Here is a 16,219-nt window from a genome sequence, read left to right as displayed (position 1 = left end):
GTCACCTTTTGAAAGCTTCTTTAGGGTTTATACTACCGCCCCTAGAGGTCTTAACCCAAACTGGTATACTTCATGTATAGACCTAAACTACTAGTAATTATGTTCGCTTTTATTTCGTTCAGATCGATTGACTAGGCTACTTATATAACGTAGTTGGCCTAAATTGCTCCGCCGCAGCAGCCTTACCTGTACAAGGCAAAGCTCTAGCAGATTTTTAACATCTCTAGCGCCACCAAACGCCAAGCTTACACTTTGCTCAGAAACAACTAAAAATAAGTAATTAAACATATGAAAACAGAACGTGAGTACAACCTTGAGGACGAAAAAATAAACCTGACAGCCAATAATCCCCGATCACCTTATATAAAAATAACACTAATACCAGTTTCATGCGAATGGCCAACAGAAATATTAAAATTTGTAAACGAATTAAATTGTGCAAACTCAAATAAATATAGCATTGAAGGATACACATAAAATAGAGCCTAACACGGGAAAAGGATTTGTGGGTACAGCCATTCTTTGAAGTGATAAACCGAGAAGAAATATCAAACGAAATCATAATACTAAAACTTTTTTCGATGTTTTGGGATTATACTATTTAAGAAAATGAAGCGTAGATAAATCATGAAATAAAAAAAGGAAAAATACAAAACCACCATCCATTAAAATTCATAAATTTGTGGTATCTATATGCACAAAAGCCCGCCCGATCCTTAAGGCAAGAACTGTTGGCAAGCTAAATCTCTTCCCTATTTTTGTTTAGATCTAACTCTAAAGGAGCGGACCGCCAATAACCCTCCTTGTACGATTCGTAAAAACCTTGACAACGTTTTTACTCAGTTGGAATTAAACGTTGTTTCTTAACTATTTGAAAAAGCTTTCAGGACATCTTATTGTCAAAGTTGAATACTCTTTTATTTTCTTGTCAAAGTTGAATACTCTTTGTGGTTATGACTACATTACAGAGTATTAGCCTATATGTACACATTACAAACATTTTAAACCTAAAATACAGGACACACTTCTAACGTATAATTTAGGTCAGTATTTACTTTTAGGGCAACCGGTATGATAAAATGGAGACAAGTGAAATAAAATGATGTTTTTTTTATGATTTAAGAGGTACTTTTGAATTTTTAGGAATCGGTTGAACGACATCGCTGTAAAACATAACACTGCTGTATTGCTGAGACACGAGCCAAGCAAATTTAAAAGTCTCATTAAAAATGCAAGCGCGTGCATTTTTTCTCTTCCGCGACCGTTAAAGAGCGCGCCCTGACGACTGGGTTGGTATACGAATTGAAATCGACCGCATAGCAACTTAAAGAAATAAAGTGTCTGGAAAATATCTAACAAAGTTGTAACTTACATTCGTGAGGTGCAGAGCAGAAATCATCCCAAGCGGTCTATAAAGTGGCGCAAGCAGCAGTAGGTATGGTTTTTGAAGAGTTGGAATTAAACGACGTTATGTGGCTGCAGGTAGAAGAGCCAAACACGAAAGTTTGCAAAACAGAGATGCCAACCAACTTTACTATCAGTGCAAATACCAACAACAATAATTGTACAAGCTTCGGCTGTAGAGAAGAAACAAGCTGTAATTCATTAGAGACGATGGGCGCTTGGCATCAATCTGTTCCTCCCATATCTACTATGATGAGTTTGCTACATCAGCACAATAACATTCAGCGGCAGGACTGCACTAGCGAAAATTCACCTTCGGCTCAAATAAATGCATCTGAATCAACTGAAAGTTTGGTAGGAGGCGATGTTGACCTGGAAGACAGTGATTTCGAAGACGACTTGATCGGCGAACTCCCATTGACGGACGACTTGCAAACGCAAATTCTCACAGCCATGCAACAGCAGCATTCTTACCAGCAGTTCCATCCGTCCCAAACGAACACATATGCCACCGCAGGTTTACCTTGGAACTGTCAGGCAACGACTCTATTAGAAATGCCGGTAAACCAGCATCCAACTGATGTCTATCACGAGGATCGATTAGGTGGACTACGTTTGCCAACCGGTACAAGAAAGGTGAGTTTGAAAACGTTATACAAACAGGCCCACAATTGTACAATTAGCCAGGTTTTTCAAATAAATTTAATTTCACAGGCGGAAACATTGTAAAATGTTGGTAACAAGAAAGTGTTTTTTTGTAACAAAATAAACTAGTTAGTAGTGAAAATAGCAAATAGTATAGATTTATTTAAAACTCATTTAGACCCTCCTAAGTTATTTAAATGATATAAATCTAAATTGGAATATAAAAAAATTTGTAATTGTTTGTTTAAGGTTAATAGGTTACTGAGTACCCGTGGTTGTGATGTACGTAAGCCATACAAATTTGAGTTGTTTTTTAAGTCTAAATTAGCTTTAACTTTCGACACAGTAATTATACTTATCTGACCTAATGACATTGCCAAATACCGGAAAATCGTAAAATTATATTATTAAATCGAATTCGCGATAAATTTATTTGTTGCATAAATAGTGTTTGAATATTTTTAGTAGCACTTTAACGCCATTCAAACGAAAGTGCTTAATTAGTAGGGGAACTTTTGGGGATGAAGTTGGGTTGCGTGCGCGCTTTCGCGTCCTGCAATAGCAGGCAATAGGCGACAACGTAAACCGGATAACAACAATATAACGAAAAACTCAAACAAAGGATCGTAGTGACATCTGCAAGCGGTCGGTGACAATACGCAAATTGCCGCCCTGAATCCTAATCGACACCGAAACGCGCTTTCCTCTCATTATGCATGCAAGAGATGGCCGACGCCCTTCTCGAATGCCCTACGGTAGTGCGGTGGTCGCGCGACAGTTACAATTCGTCGCTAACTAGCGCGCGACAAACTGAATTGTCGCGCGGCGTAATTACGACTTAATTGCGAGTCGCGTGCCGCTCGCCAGCTTCCCGGATCAGGCTCTTGGACGCGCATATCGTCGCCCATCAGCTGCTGCCATTTAATCTATCGTACCACCAACAGCTCAATATCTCAACTCAGATGTTCAAACTTTTTCAAACCAGCAAAAGCAACTTGCAAAAAATCTTAAACAATATATAGCGCATACATTTGTTGAGCAACCTTTCTTAGTAAAAGGCAAGGTTCGCAACCCAAATAACTTACAAATGTCAAGTTTAAGTTAAGTATATTTTTTCCCGTTCCTTTTATGTTTGCCTCCTAAATATTGCGATAAATTTTGTGCAAAGTGGATTTTTAACAAAACCTAATTAAATTTAATTTCTTATATTGCAGCCCGAAAGTCATCGTACAGCAGCTAGAAAGAAGCGACGGCAGGCTGCCAACGCTAGGGAACGTCGCCGAATGGAAGGTCTCAATACTGCATTTGACTCACTCCGAAAAGTCATTCCATCCATCAGCCGACGCAGGTTTGTCGCTCGCCATAAGTCTATCCCTAAAATAAGAATATATTAGTAATGCAACATTATGGCATTTATAATGACCTTTTAGTTGTGTACTTATTAACTTTCCACTGCGTATTATTGCTACTTTTAATTGACGTGTTCGGAATTTGTAATGTCAATATTACCAAACCTAAAGTCATTTGCCGTGTTCTTATAATGTCTCGAGGAACACGAATTCTCACATATTTCTTTTAAAATTTATAATTATTTTATAAACATAAAACCTAAACGTCATTAAAGTGTGGAACATTTGCATATAAAAAAAGTTAAGTCTGCCACAAAAATGATTCGTTTTTGTTTCACTTTTACTTTTTCTATAGGAAGCTCTCCAAATATGAAACCCTGCAAATGGCGCTGAGCTATATTGAAGAGTTGGGCTTGATTCTTCAAGAGAAACCCGAAATTGCTGACGGCAAAGAGAATGGCGAAGATAAGGAAAACGACCTGACAGAAAATGACATTAAAAGCTTTCAAAGTCTGGTCGAAGAGGCTGTCAATCGTTAACTACACGATGATGCTTGTCTTAATGTGACGGCCAATCTAATTCGTTGTATATTACAAGTTCCTTTTGAAACTGTGCAGTGTGCATGTGATATTTACATTGTGACCAATATTTTCTGGACACGTACCGTTTACTGTTTTACATGACAAATTTCATCGTCGCGCAATGCAGTCCGCCAGTGTTTCGCAGCACGAAAAGTCTTGATTCCTAATTACCATATAAAAAAAACATCAAAATTGCAGGGTTTCCATTCCGTAAGAGTAACCTATTTATTTTTTAAGATTTGTGGTTATTCATCAATACGATGTTTTAGAATATACTTAGTGCTTATTTAAAAACAATTAGCTTATTTTTGTGTTACGTGATTAGTTGTTTTTAGTTTGTTTCTATAAATGTTTTTATAATTTAGACACGTTGAACGGAGAGTAAATAAAACTTCATTTATTCAATTGTTATTACTGAGTTCTTTTGGCTGATTTTATTTCGAACCGTTTTCTCCAGAAGCGTGCAATAAAAAAGATGGGTGGTAAACAACTACGTCATCAGAGGGCAGCGTATTCATTTTTGGCCCTGCGGCCGTATGTTGTGTGGGCCTACGCATGTTATAGATGCACTGTTGTAGTTATTTGGTTAAGATATCCACATATAAAAATGTCGCAGTTGCAATAGGCAACACTAATAAATTTGATGTCGCATTGAAGTATCAGATATGTATCAGACGAGAGCTATTTTTATACTGCATGAGCTTTCGTGATTAAGGCAAATGTAAAGTTGACGGTGCATGGCTTGAGAATTTTTACCAAATATAAAAAGCGTACCCTACAAAGGAGGACTATACGGTTAGGTATCATGAATTAATAAAGAATGCGCAAATTTGTGTCAGTTGGCCATCGCATGGGAATGCTGTATATCGCTCACCGGTTTGGGAGCGTACATTCGCGAGCTGTTGTCTCACGTATAAATTATGCAGTGCATAATGGGGGAACTTTATCGCCAGCAACTCTCAAGGCCGTCTTGAACAACTTTAAAACGCCAATAACGCAACTAAAGTGCGTATGTAAACATGAAACCCGTTAAAATCGTTCTAAAACTACAATACAAATTGTTTTACTTATATTTTACGCATTTGCTGTTGTTTGCGGGAAATGTTGGCTGGTAGAGAAAATTGTAATTAAAGTCAAACACAACTTTGTTTGTTAAGGAATGACTCTGAAAAGAAACCGTCGATGTTGACGGTAAATGAAGGCAATTTTCACGAAACAAAATTCTAAAATTCCTGTAATATACATTAAATGAGCAAGAATAGATAAATAGGCCTACGAACTTAATTTAGACTATAGTATATAGTTTATATTTAATATATTTTAAGGTCAGTAAATTCAGTGAAAAAATGTCTAAACTTCAAACTTTTGCAACACAAGATGATTTGCTGATTCATCACGGAAAAGACCCCGAATATCGTGTCTATACGACGTCATAATGACGTTATCTATTTGTATTATGGGCTACAAAACCCCAAACGCTTTTATTCGCTCGAGATTTGTCTTTTAGTAAATATTATGAGTGTAACAAAAAAAGTGTGTGTTTTGTTTAAATGGAACGTCTAAACACACCAACTTTGGCTAAACATGTCTTGCATATTTTACGTACCGGAAACCACAGACATAAATCGATTGGAAATCACTAGCAAAGTTAAACCTCAAGTCGTAGCAGCAATTGTTCAAATTGCGCAAAATTCGAGGAAATGCGTAATCCCGGTAGGTACCATACTTCGTCCATCGAAAGAAAATCCCGTATAAAAATTAATTTTTTTGAGGGTTTGAACCCCTTTGCATAGTTTATACTCGGTTAGGGTTGTTGTACGTTGTCTGTGTAACTATATTGATGCCTAATGAAGGAATGTTAAGAAAACGCTGGAAAAACCGCAATATTTTGCGCGAACTCATAGACGTGATTAAACAAACTGCAAGAAGCCATAAAAGTCTAAATTTCCCCATACATGAAATTTTATTTTTACCAAGCCAATGTTCTTTACTTGATCGTTACGGTCACGCAGGTTTTTGCCCTATAAATGTTAAAAAATGTTTTACACTATTACTTTAGAAGTTTTGCGCGCCCTTTGTAGGCAAGTTCGCAGTGACGTCGCTGCTCCTATTGTTCTGCGACGATTTGCTCCCCAGCCCCCCAGTCCCAAGGCATGTAGCCCACTGAAGCGCACCAGAAGCGAGCACACACAATCACTGATACACAATCTACTCGTTTATATGGAATTTAATCCCCCCCCCCCCCATGTGATGTGTTTTTTTGCATTTCGCGGTATTTAGAGAACATGTAGCCCACATTGTAACACAGAAATGGCAATGACTGTCCCTCGACTGTTTGCCGCTAAATGTGTCTGGTATATGGTTTAACTCAGTGGATCTCAACCGGGGTGCCGCGGTGCCCTGGTGTGCCATTTCTAATGCTCAAGGGTGGCGATAGGTATTTGAGAATTTTTAAGAAGCTGATTTTTGCTCAATTGCTAAGCTTCTTGATACAACTATTTGTGTGTAGTTAGAAAACATTACATTAAATAACATTTTCCTAAATCTTTAAGTTGATTGTGTCAAATGACATTTTCCTACAGGTCATAAGTTGATTGTGTCGTTCCATTGTCATTTAAGTGACATTTCAGTAAAATACTAAACGAAAATTCAAGTGTGGAGCCGAAAATCTATATATTATTTTTGGAAGGGTGCCGTAAGCCATATAAGGTTGAGAATCACTGGTTTAACTGAATGATTCCCTACAATAAGAGTTATAAGGATACAACCTGTATAATAGTGGCATCTAATCGACTGGCGTGGGATAAAAGTTAAGCCGCATGTTACAGCCGATGGTTTAAAAACAATCGTGACAATTTAACATGCAACCAAAGTGCAATGTTGCGTGATGTTTTCGAAATAGAACGACTAATGAATTAGTTATAGGAATAGCACACAACACTTCGTTAAGCATGTCGTACGTCTTTTAAGTAACGAAAACAATTTGTCAATTGAAAATAACTCTCAGACGTAAAAATTTAGGATGCGCCAGAAATTAACTGTTTAAACTTGCTTAATCTCGGTGCTAAACTGCGTCAAACGTGGGGAAAAAACCCATTGAAAATAAAATTAGCTTACTGTTCTTTATTTTGCGAAATTCTGCCTAAATTTTGCCTGGTTTGACATACTGCAAGAAGGTTTGAGTCTTTACTTTTGCAAATTTTTGTAATAACTTAACACGTCCTAAAACAAGTAGGCCTATAGTCATTGACGCCCGCATGGTTTAACAATGTTCGAAGTGGCCTGCTTTTTAAGTAGTTGGGTCACGCGTCTTAAGCTAATGCGAAACCGAAATCAAACGCAAATCGCCGTTTTTCGTCTTTTGTTTGACCGTAAACGCTGGATAGTTTTTCTCTTCGTTATTCCTTCAGGTTGGCTAATTAGCAAGTGTGTTTTCGACAATTGACAACGCTAAGTCGAACCTTTTTTATTTATTTTTTTTCGCTAAAAAACGTCGAGTAAGGCGCAGTATGTTCCTCGCTGTTCAGTCTCTGCGCTAGTAAAATCGGAATTTGTTTAACTAAAGCAGATTCTTAAAAGGAGACTGTCGTGCGCGTTTCAAAATCTCCATTGTTTTGTAATGATAGTTAATGCAATATTTGGCTGTTTCTGATTAGTTTTTTTAAGGTCTTGCAATCACCAATCTATGACGTCATACTTTTACTATTTTATGACGTCATTATCCAGTAACGTCATACGGAAAATAGGGGAATTTCCCTAATTCCCCCCCTGGAAAATTTTCTGCGGGCGCCTCTGGGCCTAGTCCAGGGTCACCAACTCACCAAACTACCACCCGCGATGATTTCCTTAATTATAATATAAAGTCGGCTATATTTTGTCTCTTTGTAGCGTCATAAGCAATAATTAGTGGATAATTTAGAATTTATTGTATTGCGTAATTTCTGATGTGTTGCTGTGAAGCTCTTTGGCGCTGTATGCCATTTTTGAATGCTCCGTTAATTCAACCCACTTCCACATCTTAATTATAATAATATTATATTTATATTATAAAGTGGGCTAAATTTTATTTAAATTTTGCATAGTTATTTGTCTACTACGCATTGGCAATTGTGATATACCAAACAACTTTATAGTGCTATAGATGCTGATTTACATAGTTACATAAAATAAGACTCAGATGTATATATAATATATATAAATATATATATAGTGGTGGAATTCAGGCGGTTGAGCACTGGGTCTATAGAACCGTCTCACGAAATTTTATGAGATCAGTGAACCGGGTAGCATTACTGGTTACTGCCAATGGATTTTTGCATCTTATCCTGATAAACCGATTTTTGAGATCCAAGTAGCATCACGTTTCTTTTTCAAAATGTGCAATAGTCAAGTTCGCACGTAACAATCATACATTGTGTTAATTTTTATGATTGTAGCAATTTTCCTTTTGTATACATTGTTTCTTTTCTCATTAATTTGTTTTCATTCGTTTAGTCCAGTGATTCCCAAACTTTTTTTCTCGCGTACCATTTTGAGCTTTTGTACAGTGTTGATGTACCACCTAAGTTACACCTTACCAGAATATCTCAAACTTTAACTATTTTAGCATATTATCTACATAATACAAGAGAAAGTTTGTGAGATGTGTGTATGTGTGTGGCAAGATGTTCGCCCAGTCGGTGATGATTATAACATGAAATTCGAGCAGCATTGAGTTTGCGGCGCTTGAGCTCAGTGGTAGAAAACTGGTCTCGTGTGTTCAAACCTCACTGGTGGAAAACTGTTGTAATGCTCACTTTCAATTTACAATGTGTTGCATCACACTGTTACGTCACACTCAATGCGATTTACAAAATGTTTTTACAAAATGTTACAATGTGATTTGTCACTTACCAAGATTGTGTTTAAGCACGTATCCCAGGCCCCAGCGTTAGTTAATTTAATATAGGTATATTTAGAAGTTTTTGTGTTAGGCAGAGTTTAAGTAAAAGATAGTCCAAGTTTAACGTATCCGCGCAAAACTTTTTTTCAAGCGCAATTACCTGCCGGTTAATAAAAAAAATAAAAGTAAGTATATTTCCTTAGTAAAGTAAAATTTTAATGTTTCTAACTAAGACTATTATGTTTAGGAACTTATTGATGCCTGTTACAGGCGTAAAATTTAGGTAGAGTTCGCAAATTTACGAAGAATTGAATTTTTATTTTTAAGCCGTTTGTTAGCGATAGTGATTGAGGCCAAAGCCTAATGACTTCTTACAATGTGTTTACCCACCAATACTTAGCAGAGTTCGCGAAATATTGCGTTTATTCCAGTAGTTAACAGTAAGCATTTGTTTTTTTAATTAGGATTTTTCTCACGTTTGACGCAGTTTAGTACCGGGATTACGTATTTGCTTAAACATGACGCTATCAAGCAAGTCTAAGCAATTGCTGCTGCAACCTAAAGTTTTACGTTTGGAAGTTATTCTCAATTGACAAATGTCACAGGTTTTCGTCACTTAAAAGATGTATTGCATACTTAGCCAAGTGTTGTGCGTTATCACTGATCTCTATAAAACCTGGATAGCGCAACTAGTGGTTGAAAATTGAAGCCAATTAGAACGCTGAAACTCCATCTTGAAAAGGTCCTAAAGTGCGTAAATTTTGCATTACGGCTTATGGAGGAAGGTGCTAGTAACAGCGTTTTCCGACTATTTATTAACATTTATTACTTAAAATTAATGGTTTCTAAGGCTGCAAGCCATACTCTAATCATTTGGAAGAGAAAAAAACCTAATACTGTATAATTAACGCAAAAATTGGCATTTTTAGAACGACGAAACCCGTGCCTATATATATTCAATATATAGGCACGGCGCTGGTCTAGAATCCTACCTCAATTATTAAATCAACGCACAATATTTGGGTTAGGGTGCGAGTTGGCCTTTGGATTTGGGTGGGTCAGGTATTATTATATTCATTATTGACCCACCCTAACCCAAAACGCTAACGCACACCCTAACACAAATTATGTGCGTTCAATTCAATTTTATTATTTTGGCACATAACGTTAATACAACAACAAATGCAATAAGAATATTATGCCAGGAGGCACCGATACAACCAACAAGTTTACCAGTCAAGGTGCCCCATTTCACTATATATAATGATTTTAAATTGATATCAATATTTCCCCATACCACTGGTCCTTGATAGCCAAGTGATCTCTGCTCTAGTGATGTGTTTGTGCGAGGTAAAAATAATTGCCTAGTATCCTTTAACCTAGTAACATGATTGTGTATATCAGAAATTTTAGTAAAGTAAGAGCTAAATGTGGGAGGTAGAGCATTGCTGTGGAATTTGTGCATAAATTTCCCAAATTCTAATTTATATATTTCTGAAATTTTAAGTAATTGCAATTCCTTATAAAAAGTTTTGTCGGGTCATCGTTGTGTTATAATTCTAGGTCAGTATGATTTTTTTCCCACTTTAATGCCACCCAACCTTTCAGCTTAGTTTTTGATTGAGAAGCTGCTGGTAAAACTCTGGAGTATAGACAGTTACCGGCCAGAAATTTATTAATAGTAATTTTGAGCACAACGTGAACAGATTGGCCATTTTCTGTCTATTTTTTTCTTAGGAGGCACTGATAGTGGCATGTATATAAATCCTTTTGAAGTAGCTATTTTTCACAAATTCAAACTAGATGGGTAACACTAATTTATGGAAAGATAAATGGTCGGAACGCTCACAGTATTATTATTAAATATAATAACACTTGACCCACCTTCACCCAAACGCTAACCCCCACTGTAACCCAAATATTGTGCGTTGGTTTAATAATTGTTTTAACGGGGTAACACTTAAATTATTGAGCGTTCCGACATTTCCGACCGTTCATCATTCCGTAAATTAGTATTACCCAACTATAGATGGGTAATGAGAATCGACTGCTGATGATAATATTTGAATATGTATTGCAGTTGACCAGTTTTGCTTTAACTATCCAAATAAAGTATAAAAATGCCAGGCATGCAATGCTGTGCGTTTGGTTGCCTAAAGCGCAAACGCAAAAAAGCTAGTAGAAGTGACAGTGATGGTAGCTCGGATGAAGAAACTGTCCTAAAGAGAAAATTTCCGAGAACTTTTCATAAGTATAATAGATGTCAGAAATATCCAGTTTGAGTGTTGTCTTACTGGTTATAAAACTCATAATAACTGTAGTAGTATAGCCAATCTTTGAAAATGGTTTTCTTGGTCAGTGTTGTAGATGTATTTCAATTTGGTACATCTTTACTATGCTGGTTGATAATACTGTTTTTGACCAACAACGCTTATAATCAGTTGGCCCTGTAAATATACATACTTTTAATAAATGCAGTTAGCTTAGATAGTTGCAGATTGAATATTAGTTTACCTACTCACTTAGCTAATTGAAAATATTAGTTCTTAATTTAGCTTAACTTTCAGTTACTAGTTACCTATAAGCTATGAGGACAGATTAAAGTCGTTAGTATTAGACAGGTTTTAATACTAGTAATTAGCATTTAGAAGTCACATCAATTTCTATATAATTATTACAAATCACTTCCGTGGAATTTTAGAAGTATTTCTCTATTATAGATGAGTTATGTAATAGTACTCTTGACAGATTTCCAGCAGATCAGGAAAGAAAAAATCTTTGGGTGGCAAACATTCACCGTAGCAATTGGGCGCCGACGAAACATTCGATGGTGTGTTCCGACCATTTTGCTGAGAAAAAAATAATTCGGACTGGATATAAAGTGCGACTTGCCAGCGATGCGGTTCCGACCAGACATAAAAAATTTCCAAAATACTTAAAAAAGGTAGATATATACATTCTATATATATATATATATATATGTATATAAACATACCATACTGATAATATCAGAGCTGATAGACATGTCTAATAACTAAATTACTATACTCGAACCCATTGATTTAGTTTGTCAAAGTTAGACAAGCCATAAAGATTAAAAGTGCCACTTTAGCTGGAGTCTGTTGCAAAATTATTTTCCCTTTGAGGTCTTTGATAGATGGGTGCAAAAATTTTGAAAAACTTTAAATTAAATGTGGAATGACCCATATAACAAATTAGGGTATTACAATGAACGACATTTATAGTTAAACATTAAAAAATACTATGTAAAAAGTAAACATTTGTGACACACCAAGCAAAATGTATTAAATATTATTTAAAAAAAACTAAAGCACCCTAAGATTGAACATTAACTACATTGTAAACTAAAACACACTTGAAGTTTAAATAAAGTGTAAAAATTTTTTTAGCAAACAAAAGAAAGAAAACTACCAAATGCCAGACTACAAATGCTAGGATCAACCAACCAACTTAAGATTCCCAAGAACTACATAACACATGACCATAATTACTGCTTGAACATTTATTCAAAAAACGAAGAGAACAAATTGAAAGAAAGCAATGAAAAAATTATACGATTAAAAAAGAAAATGAAAGTTGCAAGACAAAAAGCGAGAAGATTAAAATTGAAGGTCAATTCTTTAAAGGGGATTATTAGAATTTTAAAGGATAAAAATTTAATTTCAACTCGCTGTGAAGACATGTTAAAGCAGTGTTTATCAGAGGTACCATTTGAACTATTAACAAGAATCAAAAAAACAAAATCTGGCAAAGGATTTAAATATTCAGCAGCTTTAAAATCATTTGCACTTACTCTACAATTTTATTCCTCTAAAGCATATGAATTTGTCCGTAAAAGTTTCGATTTTTCATTACCCCACCAAGCCCAGATTCGAAAATGGTACGGCAAAATAGATGCGGATCCAGGATTTACAAAACCAGCTTTTATTGCAATTAAAGAAAAGGTGAGAATCGCCCACAACAATGGTAAACAAGTTATGTGCTCCCTTATGCTTGACGAGATGTCTATTAGGAAACATATTGCTTGGGATGGTCAAAAGTTTCGTGGTTTTGTAGATCATGGAAATGGTCTCTATGATGACGACTCTTTACCATATGCGAAGGATGTTCTCGTTTTAATGGTTGTATGTATTAATAGTGGTTGGAAGGTGCCATGTGCATATTTTTTTGTAGATGGCTTAAGTGGTGCAGAGCGTGCAAACATCGTCAAAATATGTATTCAGCGTGTTTCATATACTGGTGCAAAGGTAGTATCTCTGACATGCGACGGTCCTTCTTGTCATTTCACTATGTTACGAGAACTCGGTGCATCTATGATACCAGGTTGCTTAACAGCAAACTTTGAACATCCCTCGAACAAAACCGAGCGGATTTATGTTCTTCTTGATGTTTGCCATATGCTTAAACTTGTGCGAAATACTTTTGCTGATTGGGGAATTTTGGTAGATGGAGATGGAGGAAAAATCAAATGGCAATACATTATTGAATTGCAAAAACTCCAACAAAATGAAGGTTTGCGTTTGGGCAACAAGCTTAAGCTGGCACACATCAAATGGCAGCAGCAAAAAATGAAGGTAAACCTTGCAGCACAGGCATTGAGTTCTAGTGTGGCTGATGCCATCCAATATTGTGCAGAGAATTTAAAACTAAAGGAATTTAAGGGATGTGCACCAACTGTCAGGTTCTTACGAATGTTTGATCGTTTATTTGACATTTTAAATTCAAGAAATCCCCTCGCCAAAGGTTTTAAGTCTGCCCTTCGGATTGCGAATAAGTTTGTATGGGATTCCTTTCTTTCAGAATGTTTTACTTACATAATGCAGTTAAAAACAACTGACAGCACTCCAATGCACATTTCCAGAAGAAAAACTGGTTTTGTTGGTTTTTTAGCCTGTATCCAGAGCACAAAAGGTTTGTTCGATAACTTAGTAGGCAGAGCCAATGCTCCACTAAGTTATTTGTTAATGTACAAGTTTAGCCAAGATCACCTAGAATTGTTTTTCAGTGCTGTCCGAACTGCTGGTGGCTGCAATAATAACCCAACAGCACAACAGTTCACAGCAGCCTTCAAGCGTCTTTTGATGAGAAGCTGTATTAAAGGTACAAATGGTAATTGCTCCAACCAGGATTCAACAACAATTCTGGATGCAATAAGCGACACCTGTAAAACAAATTATACGGAGGTAAAGTTAACTGATGTGGCATTAATTAAAAAATATGACCTCATTGAACGTCTGCCCATTTCAACAGACCATGATTACTGTGACAGTCCAAACATAAAAATTTTATCAGAATATAAAAAAGCAGCTATTACATACATAGCTGGGTATGTTGCAAAGATGGCAAAAAAACAAACAACATGTTTTACCTGCTCCTTGGCACTTGGTTCCCAGAAAATGATAGCACAACCCAGTTTTTTGACATTCAAAGACAGAGGAGGTCTTATGAAACCATCAGAAAGTGTAATTAGGGTGTGCTCTGACACCGAAAAATGCTTCTTAAGATTGTTGGCATGTTCTGGTGGAACATTACCGATTAATACAGGAATTCCAGATGCCATTGCAACATCAGTATTACACAGTATTAATGCATCCCAATTATTTCCTGATTTAAATAGTCACATGTTTGACAGTACAGTGATGGATAATCATGTCTTTCAACTGATCAAAGTTGTATCGAAGTGCTACAGTAAGATAAGGCTGTACCATCTTGGAAAGGAAACCTCTGAAAAAATAGTGGGAGAAAAAATAAGAAAAAAGCTTAGCAAGCTAGTTTTATTTAACAATCAATAAGTTTTATTAATGACATGTTCACTTGTTGTTTTAAATTTGTACTATTTGTTTATTGCTACTGTTGTTAAATATTTTTCAATTATTGCGTTTTTTCCTTTGCTGCAAGCAACCAAGTTACTTTTAAAACCGACTGTGTCAGTCTATAGAAGTATATGCAAAAATATGGCTAACCTTCAGGACATCCAATACAATGCATCCTTGGGTTTTTTAAATTATAACCTGGTTAAGGATATCCTAGCCGAACACGAGTTTTGTTCCATGTCTGTCTACAAAATAAAATAAAACTTAAATAGAAGCCTTTACATAACAAAAATGCAGAGCATTATTTTAGTACTATTATAGTTTTAACTCAAAAGTAACCAACAAGCAGAAAGAATTGAACAAAAGATTTAATAAAAGATAAGTATAGTTGAGTGTAAAACTGTCATACTGGTTTAGTCTCGTAAAAAAACACAAAAAATAGGTGCTTTTAACGTTTTTTTATTTCTAAATAGTCAGATATTGGCTTGTCGCTTTAGAAACCACCAACTTTAAGTTATAAGTAGTCTTAAAATAAATGGGAAAAATACACTGGTTTAGTCGTCTTTAAAAAGCAGATTTTTGGGTTAATTATACAGTTTTATTTATTTTTTTCTCCTTTAAATAATTGAAGTATGGCTTGCGGCCTTAGAAACCACTAATTTTAAGTCACAAGCATTCCTAAATAGTCAGAAAACGCTGTCACTAACACCCTTCTCCATAAGGCGTAATGCAAATTTTGCGCATTTTAGGACCTTTACAAGATGGCGTTTCAGCCTTCTAATTGGCTTCAAAAACCGCTCACGCGTGCCGCTAGTTGCGCTATCCAGGTTTTATAGAGATCAGTGTGCGTTATAGTTAACCGACTTCACATCATATGATTTGAAATTTCTATGTAGTGACAATCAGTTCAAATGTTTAGGCATAAGCAAATTTGTTATGACATTTAAAAAAATATGTTTGCATTATTTATGTCATTTACGAAGATCTTACGAATAACCGGTAAATATTCTTTTGGGTAATACTAGTTTACGGAATGATGAATGGTCGGAACGCTCACTAATTTAAGTGTTACCTCGTTAAAACAATTATTAAACCAACGCACAATATTTGAGTTAGGGTGGGGGTTAGCGTTTGGGTGAAGGTGGGTCAAGTGTTATTATAATTAATAATAATACTGTGAGCGTTCCGACCATTCCGACCATTCATCATTCCGTAAATTAGTGTTACCCTATTCTTTTTAACCTGGGCAACGCCGGGTATTTCGTCTAGTACAAAATAAAATGAGCATGTAAGCAGAATTAAACTTTACCAAACGCCATATCAGGAAGACAAAGAGGCCATAAATTAAACAAAACCAAAGGTTCAATGCGATAGTGTTTTTTCTTCACCAGCTGGTCGATACATACGACAATACTATACCGCTCACTATTAGTTTATTACTACATATATATTAAACCAGCTAACAATTAGCGTTTTATTATCTTGAACAAGATAAGTGTTACGTCATAAACGTGCGAAACTTCA

General features: G+C 35.8%; 1 protein-coding gene and 1 long non-coding RNA gene across 2 annotated transcripts; one reads left to right on the top strand and one right to left on the bottom strand.

The window, feature by feature from the left end:
- Window positions 1-1,420: 1,420 nt before the first annotated feature.
- On the top strand, window positions 1,421-4,438 carry LOC146164075 (uncharacterized). The gene is made up of 3 exons (XM_083382617.1): window positions 1,421-2,040; window positions 3,264-3,397; window positions 3,754-4,438. The coding sequence occupies exons 1-3, from the start codon at window positions 1,438-1,440 to the stop codon at window positions 3,935-3,937; spliced, it is 921 nt and encodes a 306-aa protein (XP_083238743.1). The 5' UTR covers window positions 1,421-1,437; the 3' UTR covers window positions 3,938-4,438.
- A 9,228-nt stretch (window positions 4,439-13,666) lies between these two features.
- LOC146164074 (uncharacterized) lies at window positions 13,667-14,958 on the bottom strand. Its single transcript, XR_014494568.1, has 3 exons — window positions 14,846-14,958; window positions 14,251-14,606; window positions 13,667-14,043 (listed from the first exon to the last, which is right to left on the bottom strand). It is a non-coding gene; the product is annotated as an uncharacterized LOC146164074 (long non-coding RNA).
- Window positions 14,959-16,219: the final 1,261 nt, after the last annotated feature.

The sequence above is a fragment of the Ascidiella aspersa genome, chromosome 2, assembly GCF_963924565.1.
Source record: "Ascidiella aspersa chromosome 2, kaAscAspe10.2, whole genome shotgun sequence".
Taxonomy (NCBI): Eukaryota; Metazoa; Chordata; class Ascidiacea; order Phlebobranchia; family Ascidiidae; genus Ascidiella; species Ascidiella aspersa.
This window is presented reverse-complemented; position numbering and strand designations above follow the sequence as displayed.

Coding starts and splice junctions, on each gene's coding strand:
- LOC146164075 (XM_083382617.1), top strand. CDS start 1,438: ATGGTTTTTGAAGAGTTGGAATTAAACGACGTTATGTGGCTGCAGGTA. Junction 2,041..3,263: donor TGCCAACCGGTACAAGAAAG/GTGAGTTTGAAA, acceptor CTTATATTGCAG/CCCGAAAGTCATCGTACAGC. Junction 3,398..3,753: donor CCATCCATCAGCCGACGCAG/GTTTGTCGCTCG, acceptor CTTTTTCTATAG/GAAGCTCTCCAAATATGAAA.